Source organism: Poecilia reticulata, linkage group LG20, assembly GCF_000633615.1.
Source record: "Poecilia reticulata strain Guanapo linkage group LG20, Guppy_female_1.0+MT, whole genome shotgun sequence".
NCBI lineage: Eukaryota > Metazoa > Chordata > Actinopteri > Cyprinodontiformes > Poeciliidae > Poecilia > Poecilia reticulata.
The window spans coordinates 16,328,656-16,348,762 of NC_024350.1; the positions used below are offsets into that span (position 1 = coordinate 16,328,656).

The 20,107-nt window shown below is 41.9% G+C and overlaps 1 protein-coding gene across 6 annotated transcripts in view; it reads left to right on the forward strand.

Moving 5' to 3' along the window:
- The window catches only part of dpp6a (dipeptidyl-peptidase 6a), a 301,390-nt gene that overhangs the window by 161,093 nt on the left and 120,190 nt on the right, over nucleotides 1-20,107 (forward strand). The window contains exon 1 of one of the 6 annotated variants that reach the window (XM_008396390.2): nucleotides 18,416-18,769. The exons of the other annotated variants lie outside the window; for them this stretch is intronic. Coding sequence (XP_008394612.1) covers nucleotides 18,713-18,769 — 57 coding nt within the window. The 5' untranslated portion in view covers nucleotides 18,416-18,712. Of the gene's footprint in view, nucleotides 1-18,415; nucleotides 18,770-20,107 lie in introns of those variants that run through there. 6 annotated transcript variants of the gene reach the window in all.

Sequence of the window (20,107 nt, forward strand, 5' to 3'; positions counted from 1 at the left end):
TCTCACCACCTCCACCTCTTCCAGTTTCTTATCTTCTGTCTTAGCAGACGAGAAGTTTTAATGAGTTGTTTTATTGCCTCCTTCAAGGGAGCGCCCCCCTCCTGGCAATCACACCTTTCATATTTCAGATATTTAATATTTCACCTTCAAATCTTCCTCATACAAAGAAAATCTCCACAGGTTCAAGCTGAGTTTCTGGAGGACTTTTATTCGTATAATTACTTCTCCAATAAGATCGTGATTTGGGGCAATTTGTTTCATCTTCAAAGCAAAAAGGAAAGTTGATAAAATTTGCTTTGTTTTCTTGGAATGCAGATGGAAATGATGCAAGCTTCTGTTTTCCAGATGTTTTCCTCGGCTGCACATGATTGGAGTAACTTCCAGGAAACACCGTCTGATTGGTTAACTACAGAACCCAGAACCTAAATCTTTGGTTTGTTTTATATTCCAATGTGTGTATTAATGCATATTTGAGGTTTCAATTATTAAAAATTTGGTCTCACCCAACCAGAGTCGACATGTTTCCTGTGTCCCATTCAGCTTTCTGTTGTAACCAATGTCCTGTTTGCAGATTCTCCCCTAAATGTATGCCACACTTTTCAGATTTCGAGTTTTCATACCTGATGGTCCAATAGACTCAATTCAACTGAGGACCAAAGTTACGACATTTGTCAGTTGGTAGGATTCGCCTTCACATTGCACTGTCAAACAGACCAAACCTTTTGAAAAATATGTTTCCCTCCTAAAGGAAACAACAGGCGCAACTTGCTTTTCTCACATTGTGAAACATATAAATGGCATAGATAGATAGATAGATATCATGTTGGGATACGTTTGGTTCTGTGGAAACATTTTCTTTGGTTGGGTGAACAGCCAAAGATCGGTAGCCACACAGGCACACCCACTAGAAGGAAACAAGCGCATCCAGTGTAACACTTTCATTCTATTGGCTGAGAGGTTGCCAGGCAACGATACTATTTAGTTTCACGTGTGAGCAGAAAATGATTTAAAAGCGAGCAGAGAGGTTTGCAAGCGGAGATTTGATCCGAGCAGAGAAAAAAATTGAGCGTGAGGAGAAAGGTTTGAGAGAGCAGAAGTCTTGAGAACAAGCACTCCCAGTTTTTTTTTGTTTTGTTTTAAAGGTTTTGTTGACTCTAGTGGCCTTTATTTGAAAGTAGTTCGACAGGAAAGGGCAATGAGAGAGGGGGAAGACATGCGGCAAACGTGGTTTGCAGCATGTCCCCGCATGAGGGGGAAGACATGCGGCTGTGGTGCCGCCCTGCGCCACCACAGCACTCCAAGCACTCCCATTTTTGAGAAGAAAGACATTAATTCCTGCTTTCAGACGGAAAATGAGTGCTCTCGAAATGGCAGAAAAATTCCCCCATAGTAGCATCAGATTTTAGCGGTTGTGGGATTTCCCTCTCGTCTTTGGTAAAAGACCACAAATCCATTTCTCCCTCTAGTACTAGAGCACGGGTCCCCAAGCTACGGCCCGCGGGCCGGATCCGTCCCGCCTCCACTTTTGGTCCGGCCTCCTGAACAATACCAGAGAGCATTCAGATTTTTATTCATATATTGTATTTTCCGGTTGTTGGGTGTTTTGTTTTGCATGGCACATTGCTGCCATCTGTTGGACTTTTAGGGAACTGCTTGACTTTTATGTTATTTAATCAGTGCGGTTGTTTGCTAGCGGTAGAGCAGATGAACACACGTGTTTGTTATTCCAGGTCGAATTCTTGGAAGCCTGTAAGTAGCAGCTTATACTTCAAAACGAGCCTTTATGTTAATATATGAGGAATTCATATGTTAAAGTTACTTTCCCTCAATGGAATATATACTAGTCAGTCCCAGTGACTGTTTCACTAACGGTTTTTGCCCATGTGCTTTCTGGGTAAAAATCAATCGAGAAACGCGAAAACCCCTCCCCACCCGTCAACAATTTTTGGCAGCGCAGGTGATAAACGTGCAACACTTTTTCTGTTACAAACTGACTCCGCCCCCCACCAGAGAAGGGAAACGTTATGTGGCCCTCACAGGAAAAAGTTTGGGGACCACTGGTCTAGAGGGTTGTATTTACCCAGAATACCCTGCACTGCTTTTGGGGCGGTCTCTGGTCCACTTGCATCCACATATGCATTCAAACTGCACCAGAGTTCACTTCAACCAAACAGAGGCTAAAGTTTTTAGCCAGACCAGATTTAGCTTTTTTGGCCGATGATGCATTCTCGCCTCACAAAACGAACCAGACTTTCAAGGCAAATGAACTTTAGCCTGATTAAATCTCACTAAATGTTGGTGGTGTGAACAAACATGAATCAATTTCCTTCTGCTTCAGATTGAAGCTCTGTCACATAAAATCTAACGACAGAATATGGACTAGTTTAAGCGGTGTGTAACATTGGGGGACTCTTTCACTCCACCGTGCCGCATGCTTATTCAGTTAGAGGCTTTTCGTGTAGTGGAAATTATCCCTCCATGTCCTCCTGCTCTCCATTTAGTGAGGTTAGAGAGCCCAGCGTCTACCTCGGCTCCACCATGCGCCGCCGGTCCCTATGGGAACCCTAAGGGCGTAGCTAATGCAGCTCAGAGGCTAGCATGGTGATAAATTCACAACAAAGCTTTTTTTTTTTTTCTTTCTGGGAAATGAAACTACCACGGAGGTTGAAGGAATGAGAGGTGAGAGGCAGAGTGAGACGAAGAGAGAGGGGGGAGACCTGGTGTGATGAAAGGACATGAGGCCCACTGTGACAAATGTTCGCTCTGCATGCGATTCATCACGGTCAAGAGGCTGGGGGAGCAACGCAGGCAAAACCAGCGCAGCGCGTCATACAAATGCATTCCCAGATTGGTGTGTTTGGCTTTAAATTTACAGGATATACTCCAGGAGAGCTCATAGAGCGAAGCAGTTGTTGTTCCTTTCCTGGCTTTAATGTTGAGAAAGTTTCTAATAGTGATGTAAGTAATCAGAACTGCTGCGTCTTTGCACAGTGGTTTCCAGCCATGAAAGGTAACGATCCCTAACACGGAGCCGTGATTAATTGTAACAGATTAGGAAGGGTACGCTTCAGGTCCTTCTCGCAAGCTTTTACAGCGACCTGCAGCCCTTTCTAAACTGTAGAAACTGGCTTTTCCACAGGCGACCTTCAAGAAAGAGCTTGGTGCGAGCTTAATTTTAACAAAATGAAAGTTAAAAAGTCCTCAAGTTCTGTGATTTACTCCGTCAAACGCCGCTGCAGCCACCTCACACTTTGCAGCTATTTTTGAAAGCGAAAACATTTGTCACTGTCGTTTCAAAAAGCAGTGGCATGGCACATTTCTCTGCTGTTTAGCTGCAAAGAGCAGCAGCTTTAATGGTTGTTAAGTTTGGATTTTTATGTTTTTGCCGCATTTGAGCTGCAGTTGGGGCTGAATGTGTCCAGTCAAAGTACAAAATGTTTTTAAAGAGACGACCAGGTGACACGACTGGTTTGTGTGTTTTTGTTAATGAGTAAATAAGTCTCCATAAAATAAATGAAGACGGATTTGTTTAATATACATGGAAGTAAATAAGTTATATTTCTATGAAGATGTGATATTTAATAAATACATTGAATTAACAAGATTTAATCAACAAATAAATCTTGGAATAAACAAGTTGTTGTAATACAACTTTGTATTTTCTTATGAAAATATTTCATACTTTAATAAAAATATGACAAATATTTTTTTGATATATTCATAAATATTTTTGTTTAAAATATTTGACATTTATGAACATTTTTTCTGAGTTATGAAAGACGTGGATTTATTTAAGTTTTATTTAATACATAAAATAAAGAAATGCAGAAATATGAAGATGCATCTATTAAGTAGATAAGTTAAATGTGAATGTTTTATAAATAATAGGCATTTAGTTATTCATGACACATTATTTAAATATGAAGATTGTGCATTAATTTTTTTAAATAATTAAATATAAAATAAGAAAAACTATTACAATTAATAAAATGTCCCAAGTTAACTCTTTTCTGAGCTTATTTAAAATAACTCTGTATTTTAATGTAGCCATCATAAAACCGTACGATGGGAACATTTCTCATTTTCTGCTCTTCGTCTGCAGAGCAGCCGCACTAATCTGAACTGAAAGTTATGAAAGTGTGCAGTGAAGTCTCTGAATTGGTTTGGGAGAGAAACGGCCGTATTCTGGAAATGTCTTTGTTTAATAAGGTTTATGAAACCATCGTCAGAATGAAATATGCAGAAACGTTTGACCCGATCAGAAGGAGCAAGTCTCCCGTTTTGAATTTCCTTCGTCTCAATCGAATAACAACTGAATTATTTCCTGCCCACATCTCCAGATGGAGAAAAAGACACTGGCCTAAATTGGACTAGTTCGGTTGCCTTAGTAACATTCTGGGAAAATGTCCTCGATACAAAGTTTTTGATTGGTGTTCTTGCCCTTTGAGCGTTTGTGGTTGGAAAATAAAAATAACTCTGAAATTGTGGTTGAAAATCTGACCACTGGCTGATTCAGAACGCCATCAGAAAATATCCCAACCATTTAAATTAAAGACAACATCTGCTCTCACATGTTGGATGTTCAGAGAAAACAGATTAGAAACGTCATCATCTGCATGTTTCCCAGGATGAATCTGCTGCAGGAGTCTGACCACTGATCTACAGCATTCAGGGTCTGAGGGCTGAAACCTTGAAATGCGTCTCTGATTGAACCCAGAGATCCGTCTGAAAATGGCAATTAGTGGTTTTGGTTTGTCTTAAAATCTTTCTGAATGCATGTGGAACGGAGGAAGCAAATAGACCCTCTGTAACTACGTCACTGAATCAATCCGCCATGATGGACGCAGGAAGTGAGGGACTGGAATTGTTTTCTAAAGTTGATTTTTCCAGTTTATTCTTGGCTTCTACTAGTTAGCGCCAAGCTAATTTATCTATGAAAGCAACACACCTGGTTGGAGCTCATAGTCGGCTCAGTTGGAAACAGCTAGCTTAGAAACCGACCCGAACCTCCTCCCTCCTGACGTGTTGATTAAATTAACGACGTTACCTGAATTCACACCACATGATTTATGTCTCCATGTCATCAACAGCGTTTCCTCTTAACCCGGAGCGGCATTAAAAACGTACAGAAGATGAGATGCTAACCAGTTTTTTCATTCATGCTAGGCTACATGACGGAGCGGCTTTGTCTCCATGGTTACCAATGGTTAGACGCACCTTCTCCTTAATGCTTGATGTTTTTCTAATCACACTTATAAAGTAAATGAACGTTAATCTTCTTGCCTTGTAAAAAGTGTTCGCTGTGAATCTATTATGACTGACGGCTGCTATCCGTCACCTCCGCATCTTTTCTCGTTAAATGTTATGAAATAAAATGACACGTTTGGTTTCTGTCTTTGTCTGTCTGTGCAGCCGATCGCGCTGCATCCTGTGACTATTTTCAAAGTGAAATCAACTGAATAGAAACGGTTTTCGGTTAGATGTTTGGTTTTTTGACAGACTTTAAAGGAGGGGATTGGCTGATTTGACGTCCGTTGCGGCGCAGCGGACCGAGTTCTGGAGGGAGTGACGTCATGTGCAAAGGGTCTTTAGCGCAGGGCTTTCTGGGTAAATACAACCAAAACAAACCCCAGCGTTTCTTTGGCCAACAGGAGACATGGTTCATGTTCTTTTACCAAACACAAAGGAGAAATCCTACCATCATTTAACACCGTTACTCCATTTTGTTTACATTTTGTGAAACAGGAAGTTGCCTTCAGAGATTTTCATGTCATTTCCTTCATTTGTTCTTGGGGCAGCGACATCGGACAATGTGCCCAATCCATAAGGGCAGATCTATTTAGTTCTATTTTTGTGCTTGGAGTGATGTCATGCTTTATAGTTTATTTTACATTTAGATATAATTCCTAATTCTGAACTATTTGAATGAAAGTTTGCTGTAGTTTATTTTTCCACATGTTTGCTTTGTAAGCTATTTAAATGTGCTGAACTGGTGCAGAGTTATCAAGTAAATGTGTAAGTTTTAAGCAAAGATATCGGTATTGGAAATGAAAAAACTGGATCGGTCCCCAACTTTATTCTTATTGTTTAAAAATGTCAAGCCCATATGTTCACTCTTTACCCAACTCTGCCACTTTTTCTACTTTAAACAAACTTCCCCCTGTCAAATACAGGGTAGTTCTTCAATATGGCAATTCCAAATAATAATGGTATTATATAGAAACCGGCATACAGGCCCGAGTCCTCACCCTTCACACCAATTTAAAATAATGACAGGAGCCTGATGACATTTGAGGCCCATTCGGGATCATTTCCTCTCGGCTTTCTGCTCCGACCGCCTCCCGCAGTGGAAGAAGTGCATTGTGGCGGCGATTTTCTCTCCAGGTTCCCACTTCTCCCGGTGAAAGGAGTCGCGGACGTGGCAGTGAAATACTCTGCTGGAGCTGTCCATTTAGCGGTGCTGAAATCCATTTCAGCTCAGCCTGGCTCTTAATGGTGCCCGGATCAGTACTGGGAGCTGTCCTCCTGCCTGGTTGCTGAGACGTGTTAGTCATCTGCCGGCCTTTCAGGCGGCGGCGGCGAGGGGGGGTTTGGCTGCGTTAGCAGGTGCTGCTGTGTGGAAAGCGTGTTATTATTCGTCTTGTACCAGGAAGTGTCGGGCCTTGAAGAGCTGATGTTCAGCCGCATCCGCCGCTTGTCATCTCCTCAAAGAGCGCGTGAGATAGTGCCATTAATCACAGTTTCTTTGATTAGGCTGTGTGGAAATAACAAAAAGCGGGTTAGTGCTGCACTTTAGGCCCGACGCCTCATCGCTGAGATGTTCCTGCTTTCTCCCTCAGATGCGCTTGAAGATAATTTCAAGTAGCTATTCAAAGTGGGATCAGTTTTCGAAGCGTGTTATGAGATGCAAAGTAAAAAGTATGAATCCTGAGAAAATCCAATTTATTTTCTTTCTTTTTTTATTTTTAGCACAAAGCAGCTGTCGTTGTCATGACAATGGAGCCCCTTTTCACAGCGAGACGATGTCTGTGTGTTTTTAAGACCATTTCATTCAACGCAAGGTGAGAATAAAAACAACAAGCAGAAACTGTACAGAATGAGTCTGAACTCAAAATCAAACATTGCTCAAAAATAATTAGTGTGTAATTAAGGTGGTTGTCAAACCAAACAGAAAACTCAGTTTTAGCACCAAATTCATTAAAAGCAAATTAATAAACACAGAAGCCCAAAGTGCAACGTGTCGGGAACAAATCTCAGATTAGTTATGGATTTGTGCCAGCAGGTGGCATAGTTACTATTTTAACCAACTAAATAACTTTTAAAGTGAACAACGCAAATTTTCTACGATTTCTTTCTTGGAATATATCCAGGGTTCCCCCAGGGTATTATGAGCCTGGCGGGCCTCCAGGCTGTACTTGGGCCCCCACCAGACTTGGCATTGCTTATTTTTTAAGTCTTTTTAAAATGTTTGCTTTTCTTAAGACTTTATAGTAAGGTTTTGATGACACATATTTATCAAGTGGTATTTTCAAATTTCTCATAAATTTTTTAACTCAAAAACACGGCAGGCCTCTGGATGAACGACTGACCTGACATCCAACCACCAGGCTTAGCAAGTCTTCTGGGGGAAACCTTGATATCTGAATATGTGATAAAAATGCAGCTGGAGGCGTTGAAAGACCCAAAGCTACATAACTACAAGCCAGCCAATCAGGGAACGACATTTATTTTCCTTGATGCTGATTGGTTGTATAATCAAGGATGGAAATTTGCCCATTTTACATGCTAACGCATATTCAGGTATATTTGGGCTGCAAACTGTTTAAACAGGTAGTTATAAATGTTTTTAGAGGATGGTTGACTAAGACGTTGTGGTCAGTTTCGCCTGTTTTGTGACGATGCATCCTGGTTGCATATTTTAAATCACTGCAGGAGTTTATTTCCCCTTAAATGACTCCACATTTTTAAGGAAAATGCATTTGCATCCTGAGCAGCAGAGTTTATCAGTAGAAGAACTTCTAACAAAGCTGCACGGAAGATCCAGAATGTCACAGTATTTGCATTTATGATTTATTCAGCAGCGTTAGTTGCACCTGAATAACACGGTGAAAACATTTTTACTTCCTTGGAGTATTGGCCGGCAACCAAACGCCACCTGCATCTGTGGCCCTTGACTTTATTTTTCTGTTTTCATGATTTCCAAAAGCTCCATCAAAGGTTTCTGTTTATTGTTTTTATGTATTTTACATTTGTTTTCTTTAAGGTGCACCGATACACAACAAATATCCAACCCTTATCCAGTTAAATTCAGATGTAATTCACATCAGGAAGGAAAATCAAATGGTGAATATTTACTTTCTAGGGTAAAATAATTCCAGGACACACAGGTAATGGCAGCAGTAGCTCGCTTAATGATTCTGTCCAGCTAGCTAAACACAGAAGAACAAATCCAGGAGGAAAAACAAAGGGAACAGAGTTAATGTCGACCACAGCGCCGTCCAGAATGGAGGAGCAGCTAAATGCCAAAGCGCCGAGCCAAGAGTACTTTTTATTTTTAAAAAAAACAGAACGAGAGCACAAAATTAGTGGCAGTAATGACTCCAATTACTGCATAATTGGGGAGTAGCAGGAGAATAACTGTGGTTTCAAAAGCATTTCCATCAAGTGCCTCCATTGGTGAGGTAAAAAAACTCCAACTGGATCTGAAATCTGAAGTTTGCAGAAAGCAGGAAGCCACAGCGGATGATTTCCAAGATGTTTCTCAATCAGTCTGGAGTCTGGAGTGGATAAAAGAAAAACCACAAAACAAATCCAAGTTAGACTTCACAAAAGATGGATTAATGTTTTACATTCCTGCTGTATATTTTAAAGGTAGAGGTGAAGGTTGTATGTAATCAGTTAGTTTCAGAGTTGATGAATTAAATTCTGCACCACAGGCGGTGAATTCAGTGAAGGACGCGCTGAAGCAGAGGATTTTCTTTTAGGTGAAGGCTCCAGCTCTTTCTGTTCCACCGGGACCCCAAACTTAAATCCAACAAAAGAGAAGGAGGCTGGAAAAGTGAGGAAAAAAAACAAGATTGTCCATTTAACTTGAAAAACAGAGTACATGCTTTACTAAATCCCAGCAAAAAAAGTGAGAAAGATGTAACCTGCTGCTGCAAATTGCAGACACGGCGAAGGAGAGTTGCAGAATCGAGCATGAAAAACCGTCAAGATGCTCGTTTTATTTTCGCTCCAGGCAACGAGGATGTTCCCAAAAGCTCTGCAGAGATAATACTGTTAAGACCCAAGAAACACATCGCTTTTATTACAAAGCACATGTCTGTGTTGTTTAACAACGTTCGTATTTTACAGAGTATCCATCTCAATCGCAAGGATTGACTCTGCTGACACCATTTATTTTAGGTTTTATAAATCCAATTAGGGGCTAAAAATCGGAATTAGACCAAAAAATGTGAGATTTTCCAAAACCAGAGCTTTTTGTAGCACTTAAACTACATAAAATATTTATTTATCGACAAACCTCTGTCATACGATTATTTATATTCCTTTTCTGCAGTTGTTTAAATAGTTTTTAAAGTCGTCGTCTTATACAAACTTTGAGACGCCTAATCCAGAGGATTATACTGACGAAGAGTCTAATCTGGTTTGAGAAGAAAATAATTAAGTAATTTAGCTAAAAAGAGTGTGACCACATGGGGGCGCTCAAACTGTAGGCTGGTGTTGAGCTTCAGTTTCTGATGATTTAGCAGGAGGAAGAAGAAGAAAAAGGAAACGGCATTGTTAAAGCAGCATAAGTTACGCTCTTGATCCCAATATACGCTCTGGAAACAACAAACAAACATGCTTTAACGATTTTACAGAAATTAAACTTTTAGACATTTAGACTCGCATAAAGTAAGATTTTAGAAACTCAAGTCTGTTGCAAGATCGTATCATTTATCGTGAAAGATTTCTTATAGTATTAAATTATTACAATTTAAATTAATGATGAAGTTATTGTCACACCTGTAATTATTGCCATTCAAAAAAACCCCCAATAAATGTAGATATAGTATTAACGTTGAAGTTTAGGCCTTACTGTACAGTATTTGTATTGTTTTTTCACATAATTTTCTATTTGTTGTTACTCTGCTTTTCTCCGTTGTGGGACAGTAAAGGAAATCTCTCTGCGTTTTCATGAGTGATATTCGTGTTTGGAGAAACTCTGCGCTGCGATTTCAAGATGGAGCAGCTAGCAGGTGCTAAAAAACCCGAGCAAGTCTTGGTGAATTCATCCTCAGGTCTTATTTTCCCATCCTGAAGAGACGTTTCTGCTTCGCCGCCACAGCTGTGCACCTTGGCCTATTCCCGGAAACAGAGGCATGACTCTGTTGATACTTCACAGCTGAGTGGTGTGAAGTATCAGTCATGCCTGGCAGAAAGTGCTGTGTGCTGACGAGGGAAACTGCGCGCTCATGTATCCCGTGTCTGTCTGGCTGTTGGCGCCAGGAAATGTCACAGTGTGCAGGAAGGCTATTCGCGTGGAGAGAGCAAACAGGAGCTGATGGAAAAGAAATTGCTTACTTCCAATATTCTAATGCTTGCCATCATACGTCAAGCAAATACAAGGAGAAAATTGAAGCACAGAGAACCGAACACGCCATTTCCAGACCTCTGGGGTGATGTCAGAGCCAGTGTAGTCGTTTCACTGCAGAGTAGAGTGATTATTTTGGCTGTGTGCAGGTTTAAAAATCGTATTTTAGGGGGAAAAATCATCTTTTCTTAACGTGTTTTAGCCCCGTGTTAAGAAAGGAAAGGCATGAAGAAAAGGCTTTTGTTTCTGAGCCGATCCGTTACGCGTCTCCTTTACTCGCAGCGCTGGGGACTCGCTGCATTGAAGGGATTGATGCAGGAATAAAATAAATCTGATAGATGGCTTCAAACGCATGCAGTGGCAGAGAGTTTTCTGCCAGAGTGTAACTGATTTTCTTTTTTTCCCCAAAAGAAAAGGAAAGGAAGTGTTTTTGGATTTTATTTTGTCGATCAGTGGGTGTGTTGTTGCACGTTTCCTTCCTGTGGACGGGCTCACAGAAGAGCCTGACCTTTGGGCTTTTTGCTACCAAAATCCAGCCCATGCAATCATTTCTGGTGGCTTTTCAGATCCACACATCCTCCATTTCTGAAACTTTCTTCCCTTTTTTTTTATTTTTTTTATCCTGATCCATTTTCTTTTGATCCCCTTCGCCCTCGGATTGAGCGTTCACCACATTCCCGTCACGTAATAGACACCAGATATCCGGCGAGTCAGTTAGGAAATCTCTTGGCTGCACTGAGGCAGCGTAGGTACACAGTCGAGACTTGAATGCTGCCGGGTTAATTGGAGACGCCACTTAAAGCAACGCCAATCATCTCTATTAATGCACCAACCCCGTTTCTTTTTTCTGCTCCCCTTCCAGAGCTGCAGCCCGAGCCAAACAAAGAATAATTGTTCATTATTTGGAAATTAAAGCGACAGTTATTGAGTGCATTGAAGCTTTAATTAGGAAAAAGTGCTTTCGGTTCAGGAGGTCTGGCAGCTGGATGCCGTTGGTGAGCGAATGATGAGGCAGGATGGAGCGGATGGCTCCATTCGCCCGGGCGGTTTGGCACCATCCTGCAGTTAATTCCCGACTTTGCTGGATGGTGTGTTTAAGCGGAGCCAACCCGGCAGCATTCATCACCGCCGCGTCTTCGCCATCCGTCACCATCAGACCAGGGAAGTTTGTATACCGACTCCAACACAAACCACTGAGAGGTGCTTATTGTCTCGCCCGGCCGCCGCAGTCCTGGCGCATTCGTCACGAGCCAAAGGGCAGCGGCCGAAAATGGCCGCCATTAGTTTGGAGCTGATTGATTGGCTGCTGAGGGGCCGTTTTGGATTCATACATCATCCGTACCATGGAGTGTTTCTGCAACTCGGTTGCTTTTATTCCTCCTCGTTCATCAGAACTTTGGTTTATTCTCTTTTTGCACACTGTTGGACCGGATGGTAACATTACAGGTTTTAAATATTAGCATCTGTGGTGTGTTGTTACTGTTTTGCTCTCATCTGATGTCCCCAAGCTTTTTCTTGTATTCACAAGATATTAGAGTCAGACAAAGATAACCTGATTCAATACACAAAGCATTTTTCATGAAGGAAAGAAAATGCCACTCACCATGAATTAGCACATATTTAGAAACCTTTCGCTAGCTAGTCACCTGAGCAGTACCTGTCTGACAACATGAAGTAGGCGTAAAGGCTCACAAAGACATTTCCAAAGCTTCAGGACTCGAAGAAACGTTCAGTTCATTCAGCTTCACTCAATTGACCAAATCCCATGATGAACTTACAACACATGGTTGTACCACACTCCCTAAAAAAACATCACAATCTCCAAGATTTGGGGAAAATATTGTGTGATGAACTAAAGTTGGATCATCTGTTGTGAAACTAATATTTCAGGAAAATATCAAACGTAGTTTTGGTGCGATGGGCTTCATCAGGATAACGACCCAAATCCCAGCAGCAAGCCGGCGTCTGAATCAGTCAAACTCATTTTTGCTTTGGGCCAAATGCTCTTAAAGGGCCGGTTGTGCCAGAATGTGTTGATAAAACCTGATCACAAACTGTTGAAATATCATTGAATTCTTAAAATCAAATATTATTGAACATCTTTTCGGTCCCTCCGGGATTTTGTGATACTTCTTGTGATTTTTTGCAATAAAAATCAAAGTGTTTGTAGTATAAATGTAGAAATATTAGCGCTTATTTATGACGATATATGTGACTTTTTATAACTCGCTGCATAGGTCATGAACTATAATCTGATATTAATTAAAGCTGAAGCAGCTGTTTAGTAAAAGTAAGAAAGTTTTTGACAATTTTTGAGAAAAATCTGCAATAAACTCACAAATATAAGCGCAAAAAGTTTGGGGATTTGTCGATTTTGTGTGAATTTCTACAATAATTCTCAAGAAACTCGAGGGACAGATTGGTATAATTTGGCAGCAAACAGATAAAAACTGCATCGATTTGATTGATAAAACATTTAAGTGTTTAGTCTAGAATCTAGAGGGCCACATAAAATGCTACGGCGGGCCAGATTTGGCCCACAGGCCTCAAGTTTGACAGATGGCTTAAATCAAGGGATTGCAGCTAATTTGCAGTATTCAGTAAATCTTGGTTTGAATCTAAAACATTTATACGACTAACAAACGAAAACAGAGGAAAGTTGTAGAGACAAATAGTTTCCCTAAAACGTCAATATTTTTCTGAACTGTTAAACTAGAGGAACGGAAAGAGACCCAACTTTCTAATGTGATGTTTCAGTGAGTCTGTTGTAGAAAGAGCGGTTCATGGTCTGACATTTTAATGAGCCGTCTGGGTTCAAAGAGGCGTGTTGCCCAACATGGAGCGAGCTGCAGGATCTATAAGAGCAGACAGAAACCTGCTCTTATACCTTCCAGGATGAAAACCACCGCTGGACAAAATGTTCACAAAGGAAAATCTCACATTTGGTTCACAAATATACAGGAAACATTCTGGAAACAGGTGAGATGTAAGTGGAAGATATGCAGTTTGTCGTTTTTGATGTGAACGCAGAGCTGCAGTTTGCAACTTTTGAGATGATAAAAACTGTTTATGAGGCAGATAATCTGTAAAAAGGTTGATTTCCTCCACCTCCTCCCTCAGCTGCTATTGGCCTCTGAAGAAATGCACCAAAAACAACCAGTCAGAGCCAAGAGGAGGGTGGTAGCGCTGTCAATCATCCTTATATACACGCTGCTGAATGTGTAAAAGGTGGAGAAACAAATTATCGTTACAAGAAAACTGTTTATCATCGGTGGCTACGCTAACTAGCCTGATGATTCGCAACAAGCTATGCTAGCTGTAGCATCAGGATAGGGGATGAGCAGCACCAAATCAGATTGTGATTGACAGCACTAAGACCCGCCTCCTCTCTATGATTGGTTGTTTCTAGTTAGCACTGAGCTTAATTTTTATTCCCCCAAATTATATGTTTCATGACAAACTGTCATGGTGACAGTTTCAACAAATATGTGAAAAATAAAAACTTTTTTTTATATATAAGATTTACATACTTTAACAGCTTAAGGTAAAAAACAAATACTGCATCTACAATCAAAATTTGAACTATTATTATCAGAACAGGGTTTTTTCATGGGATTCATTCTTGGTTTTGCTCTGTCATGTTTGCAGAACTGCCCATAAGGTCATTTTTATCCAGGCCGTTACGATTTTACATGGAAACCTCCCAAACCCCCGGCGGATTTACCTGAAATGTGAGCCTTGAAGATGAACTCGTAAGGCTTGATTGCATTTTTTTTAAAGAGCTGACAAAATAAAAACATGCAAAAAAAAGCTCGTTATTGTGTCGCTGCTCCTTTATTTTCCTTTAAACCGAGCAGAAGGCATCTGGAAAGCTTGATAGTTTTTCCACAAGTTGACGAAATCTCATCCAAGTGAAACTGAAAGTGCTTGATTTCCGCTGAGACCACCTGGTTTTTGTCAAGAACAGCTCATTTTTACATTCTTGCATGTTTGGCCCCGCTGGTCACATGAAACAACAGATATTCTTTCGGGACTCGGAGGTAATTGACTTCGCCCAGTTTCCACCTGGCTTTAATTAACAGCTGCAGACCTGCAGTATACAGGAGTCGTGCCGGAGAGTCGGGGTATTAATTAACTCCATGTACATCTCAGAACAAATCAAAGTAAGTCATTTCCTCCCTGTGTTTAACGGCGATTGTACAACACCTCCTGCAGATGTAATTAATGGAACGAGCAGTGAAAAGATTATTGGGGAAATGCTGTTAAGATTTCATTTGGTGTTAACATTTTTTTTCTACTTCTTGCCAAGATTTTACAACTTAGCTAAACTTTGTTTCAAGCCGCCTCCTTGTTTTTAATAGTCATCGACTCCCTCCACATGATTTGTTTTTGCTTTTTGGTTCCAATTATTCACAGAAGAGATTTTGAGCCAGCGTGTTGGGGTTTGATTAGGGCTCTGTCCAAACTAACGAGGATCATTTCCGCTGCGTTTCAACCCACAAGCTGAGAGTTTGGTGAAAATAAGCCAGATTTTAAAAGAAACCTCATGTTTTTTAGTGAGCGCATGCAGACTGAACAACCAAGGATTATTGAAATAATTAGAGGTCCAGTACTGAAACGAAACGATACTAAAACGATTAGCTGTTTTCTGCTACACCTCCAAAGTAAATTGAAGAATTCAGAAGAGAATGACGTCTTCTCAAAATTAAGACTTTAATTTTCATTTTTGGTTCTGATTTTGAGCCGGAAAAGGGTAGAGTGCCTTCTCCGGGTCAGGGGGGTCGTCCTGCCTCAAGTGGAGGAGTTTAAGTATCTGGGGATCTTGTTCACGAATGAGGGAAGAAGGGAGATCGACAGGCGGATTGGGGCAGCGTCTGCCGTGAAGCGGGCGCTGTACCGGTCCGTCATGGTGAAGAGAGAGCTGAGCCAAAAGCGAAGCTCTCGATTTACCGGTCGATCTACGTTCCCACCCTCATCTATGGTCATGAGCTTTGGGTCATGACCGAAAGAACGAGATCACGGGTACAAGCGGCCAACATGGGTTTCCTCCTCCGCAGGGTGGCTGGGCTCTCCCTTAGAGAGAGAAGCTCGGTCATCCRGGAGGGACTCAGAGTAGAGCCGCTGCTCCTCCACGTCGAGRGGAGCCAGTTGAGGCTCAGGCATCTGGTCAGGATGCCTCCTGGACGCCTCCCTGGTGAGGAGTTCAGGTCCCACCGGGAGGAGGGGAGACCCAGGACACGCTGGAGGGATTACGTCTCTCGGCTGGCCTGGGAACGCCTTGGGATTCCTGGAGGAGCTGGAAGAAGTGGCTGGGGAGGGAAGTCTGGGCCTCCATTCTGAGGCTGCTGACCCCGAGACCCGACCCCGGATAAGAGGAAGAAAATGGATGGATGGATCTGATTTTTCTCAACCTGAAGTCATAATTCAGACTTTTTGTGAAAAACTCAGAAGTAGTGACTCTTTCGTTCTTCAGTGGCTCTAATCTTCTTCCACGCAGGACGTCGGATGTCCAGACGAAAACTGTAAAAACAATAAAAAATAACCTGGAGCTACAATTATTTGTGCAGGATCTTCTTTTTGTTTTGTTTTCTTGTTGGTAATGTCAGCCTTATCCCCAGAACGATTTAATTAACCGCCCAAAACCTTTTCAGCAGAATGCAGCATCATCAATACTGCAATCCATAATTCAGATCAAAAGGTAAACGTTTCAGGTATTAATTTTGGTTAATTGTGAAGTTTAAGCCCAAAAAGTCCTCAGAAAGTTACAAATATTGCCTACAGCCAAGTTTCCCTGAGAGCCAGATTGTCTCCTGATGCTCCATATTTCATCTAAGATGTTGGTATTTTTTGCAGTGACAGGAGTTGCTGGAAAAATAAATCGGCTTCTCGTAAAGGTTGTGAGCAGAGGAGTTGAGATGTTCTAACATCTGGCAGATGGCCGTCCTGACTTTGGATCTGATGAAAGTGATGTTGAAACATCATTTTGGACTCAAGCATCTTAAATTGTGAGTTCTGGAGCCACGAAAACTCGCAGCTGGAATCATGTTTTAGGATTTCATCCCAGTGATCAGGAAGCCCCTCGTTCAGAGACTCCTGCCTACTTTAAATCACTTCAATTGGAAAAATGTTCCCTGATTTCAAAAGTTTGGCTGAAGTGGTGCTTGTAGTTCCAGCAAAGCGCAGATTCAATCCGACGGCGGTAAAACAGGCTCCGCAACGATCCCACTGGAGACGATTGAAGGAGCATTTCAGGAGAAAGTGAGCCTGTGTGTTCAGGCCACAGCGTGTGAATCATTCGTAGTTACAGTGGAAAAGTTAAACTTTTACTGCATAAATGTACTTAATTCAGCTTGTTTGGGGTTGATTTGTTAAAATGAATAGACATTAAATACTTTTGAGTTATCTTTTTTCAAAATTGAGGGGTAAAAACTGAATTATTTTAAAATCCTGCCAGTCAAAATGGCTGACAGCAAAATAGTCTAGCGTAACTTCTGGTGTTATGTATTATTATGTTGTGGAACTAGTACTTTTTAATCAATATTAGAGTTTCTGACATGCTGAACAGTCAGTTTTGTCTTATTTCAAGTGTACTAGAAACCAGAACAAAATAAATGTTGTATATTTTACAGTGACTGTATTTAGCAGCTTTAACTGTAAGACATGATCATCTAAATAAACGGAAATGATTTAAGGTGTTGATGATAATCTGATTTATTCAGAGTGCATTCACATCAGCCCTGTTTGGTTCACTTCAGTTGGACTCAATTTTGTTTGCCCAGAAATTGTGGTTCGTTTGGGGAGGTGTGAATGTGTACCAAAACTACAAACCTGAGGCTTCAGTTTGGTTGAAGTGAATTCTGGTGCATTTCAAATGCATTATGTGAATGCTCCAAAAACAGGAAGTGGACTTTAGAGCAGGGCATTCTGGCTAAATGCAACCAGAACAAATGTGCGTGTTTAGAGTTGTTGGAATAATTGGATTGCCATGACTTGCTAAAGACAGAAGAGGAATCCTACAGCCGCTAAAATCTGATGTCGTTCCATTTTTGTTTACATTTCATGAAGTTCCTTCCTGCTGTTTCTCTTCAGTGGCTCTTGGTGCAGCGCCACCACAGGTGAGGAGGGGAACAGGGTTTTCAAATATCTTGGATCGTTTAACACAGTGCATTGTGAAAGCTGAAAATATACCAAATGTTCCAATTCTGAACCATCAGGTGTGAAAACACATTTAGATGTAGTTGCAGCGTGCTTAGCTAGCAGTGGGGGGCCCACAGGAAGTTGTGCTTTGGACCTCCAACAACCTTGTTTCGCCCCTGGACGTCATAAATATTCTCTAGGCTAAAAGCATAAACACCTACATGACATTCGTGTGGGGCTGCACAGTGGTGCAGTTGGTAGAGCTGTTGCCTTGCAGCAAGAAGGTTCTGGGTTCGATTCCCGGCCCCGGTCTTTCTGCATGGAGTCTCCATGTTCTCCCTGTGCATGGTGGGTTTTCTCCAGGTACTCCGGTTTCCTCCCACAGTCCAAAAACATGACTGTCAGGTTAGTTGGCCTCACCAAATTGCCCCTAGGTGTGAGTGTGTGTGTGCATGGTTGTGTGTCTCTGTGTTGCCCTGCGACAGACTGGTGACCTGTCCATGGTGACCCCGCCTCTCGCCCGGAACGTTAGCTGGAGAGGAACCAGCACCTCCCGACCCCACTGAGGGACAAGGGTGTTAAGAAAATGGATGGATGGATGGATGGATGGACATTCGTGTGGAGTTTTTTCACTCCCCTCTGCTGATTTGCGGGCCATGCCTGCGCGCGCGCAACGTGCGGAGGCACCGGCTTGTGCACGCGCGCGCAGAACATCGAATGTCTCGCGCGGAGTCCCGCATGAAGCGTTTAAAGCGGAGATGCGCGGCTTCTCCTCTCCTTCTCCTCCTTCTCCTCCACTGACTACTGAATCTTTTCTCCCTCCTCCTCCTTTTTTTTCTTGCTCTCCCTCTTTCCTTCTTGTCATTTCGCACCTTGACTCGCTGCCTGCAGGCTCCGCGAATAGACTGTTTTCTTCTTGAACCTTTCTCTGCCGGTATTTTTTCCCTCTCCTCTTGGCCGAGAGGGGAACAACAGTTTGTCACCCCGCGGTAGGGAACCATGACCACGGCGAAGGAAGGCAATGCGCCGTCGAAAGCGGCTCAACAGCAAGACCAGGTAGAGAGAAGCTTATTTATTGTCCCCCTGCACATTAACCTGCGCAGGTTTTTATGAGTTCCCCCAGCACTGTTGGTAGGTTTTATATGTTACTCTTTATGGTCGTTAATTGTGAAATTGCCCTGCTTATAATCTGCATTTACAGTTAGAGGCAATTTGGAATTGCTGTCTGCGGAGTTGTGCATCACGACTGGATCATTTCCACACTTTCCTATAAAAATGGTTATTTTGTCATTATTTTTTTTTGCCATGCGTTGACGCTTTTTCAGTGACTAATGCGTTTCCATCACCTCTCAGCTGAACACACAAACGATCCCAATCAAGCCAACTTTAATCAGGCTTGCAAAACTGCCACTGACGATAATGCAGCACATTTTAATTACATCCTAAATATGCTTTTCCTTCAATAGAACTCAATTAACCCGAGTTTCCCTCACAGGCTGGAGCCTTTTTAACACTGTTGCACGTCTGTGTGATGCGCTGTGGTTCTGCTCTGCTTTCTTCTCATTCCTCATCAGTCTGTCTCTATGGAGTATCTGTTAATGCCCTCTCCACAGGGAAACCTGAGCCTGCAAAACTTGGCCAAATCACACAGGAAATGCGCTGGTTTCTCTTCATGATCTAGAAAAAGAGTTGTGCTTCGAGGTAGAATATCTGAAAAATAACACAAGTTTTTGCCACATGCTAACTCATCTTAAATATCTGCATGCGAAATGAGCCAAAAAGTCAAATTTGTGCATTCTAATGCGTAACCATGCTTCTCTGCTGATGCATATTCACATAAATCTGTAGGTCAACATGCAAAAATGATGCTTCCAAATTCTGCTCGGCTCTACTGTCATCTGTCAGCTGTGGATGAAATCTGTCACCTGCTTCTCTAACTGTGCAGAACATGTCTAGGAATGACAGAAAAGGTGACGGGGACATTTGGTTTTTTTTATTTATTTGTATTTTTTCTGCTGCCATGTGGGCAGCCCTCCTCTGCTCAGCTGTAGCAGCAAACTGTCAGTCACACCCTCGGAGGCGCTCAGAGATCCAACGATCTGTTCTTGTGTATGCAGCGCACGCCGGCGAGACTTTACAGATCCGGGTGATAGACTGGGAATTCGGAAGACGCCGGAGAAGTGGTGAATTTCCAACTTCATTATTTGTCAGAATTAAACCAGAGCTGCTGGTTTCGATCTCTTTTTGCTGGAAAAGGCACCGGTTTCATCTTCAGCTTAATTTCCAACAAGAAGGAAAAAAATTATTTCTTCCATTTTTGTTTAACTCTAAACTATTAAGGCGATCAAGACACAATTTCTTGTTTTTTTTTATATGGCTCACCACTCGGGGGGG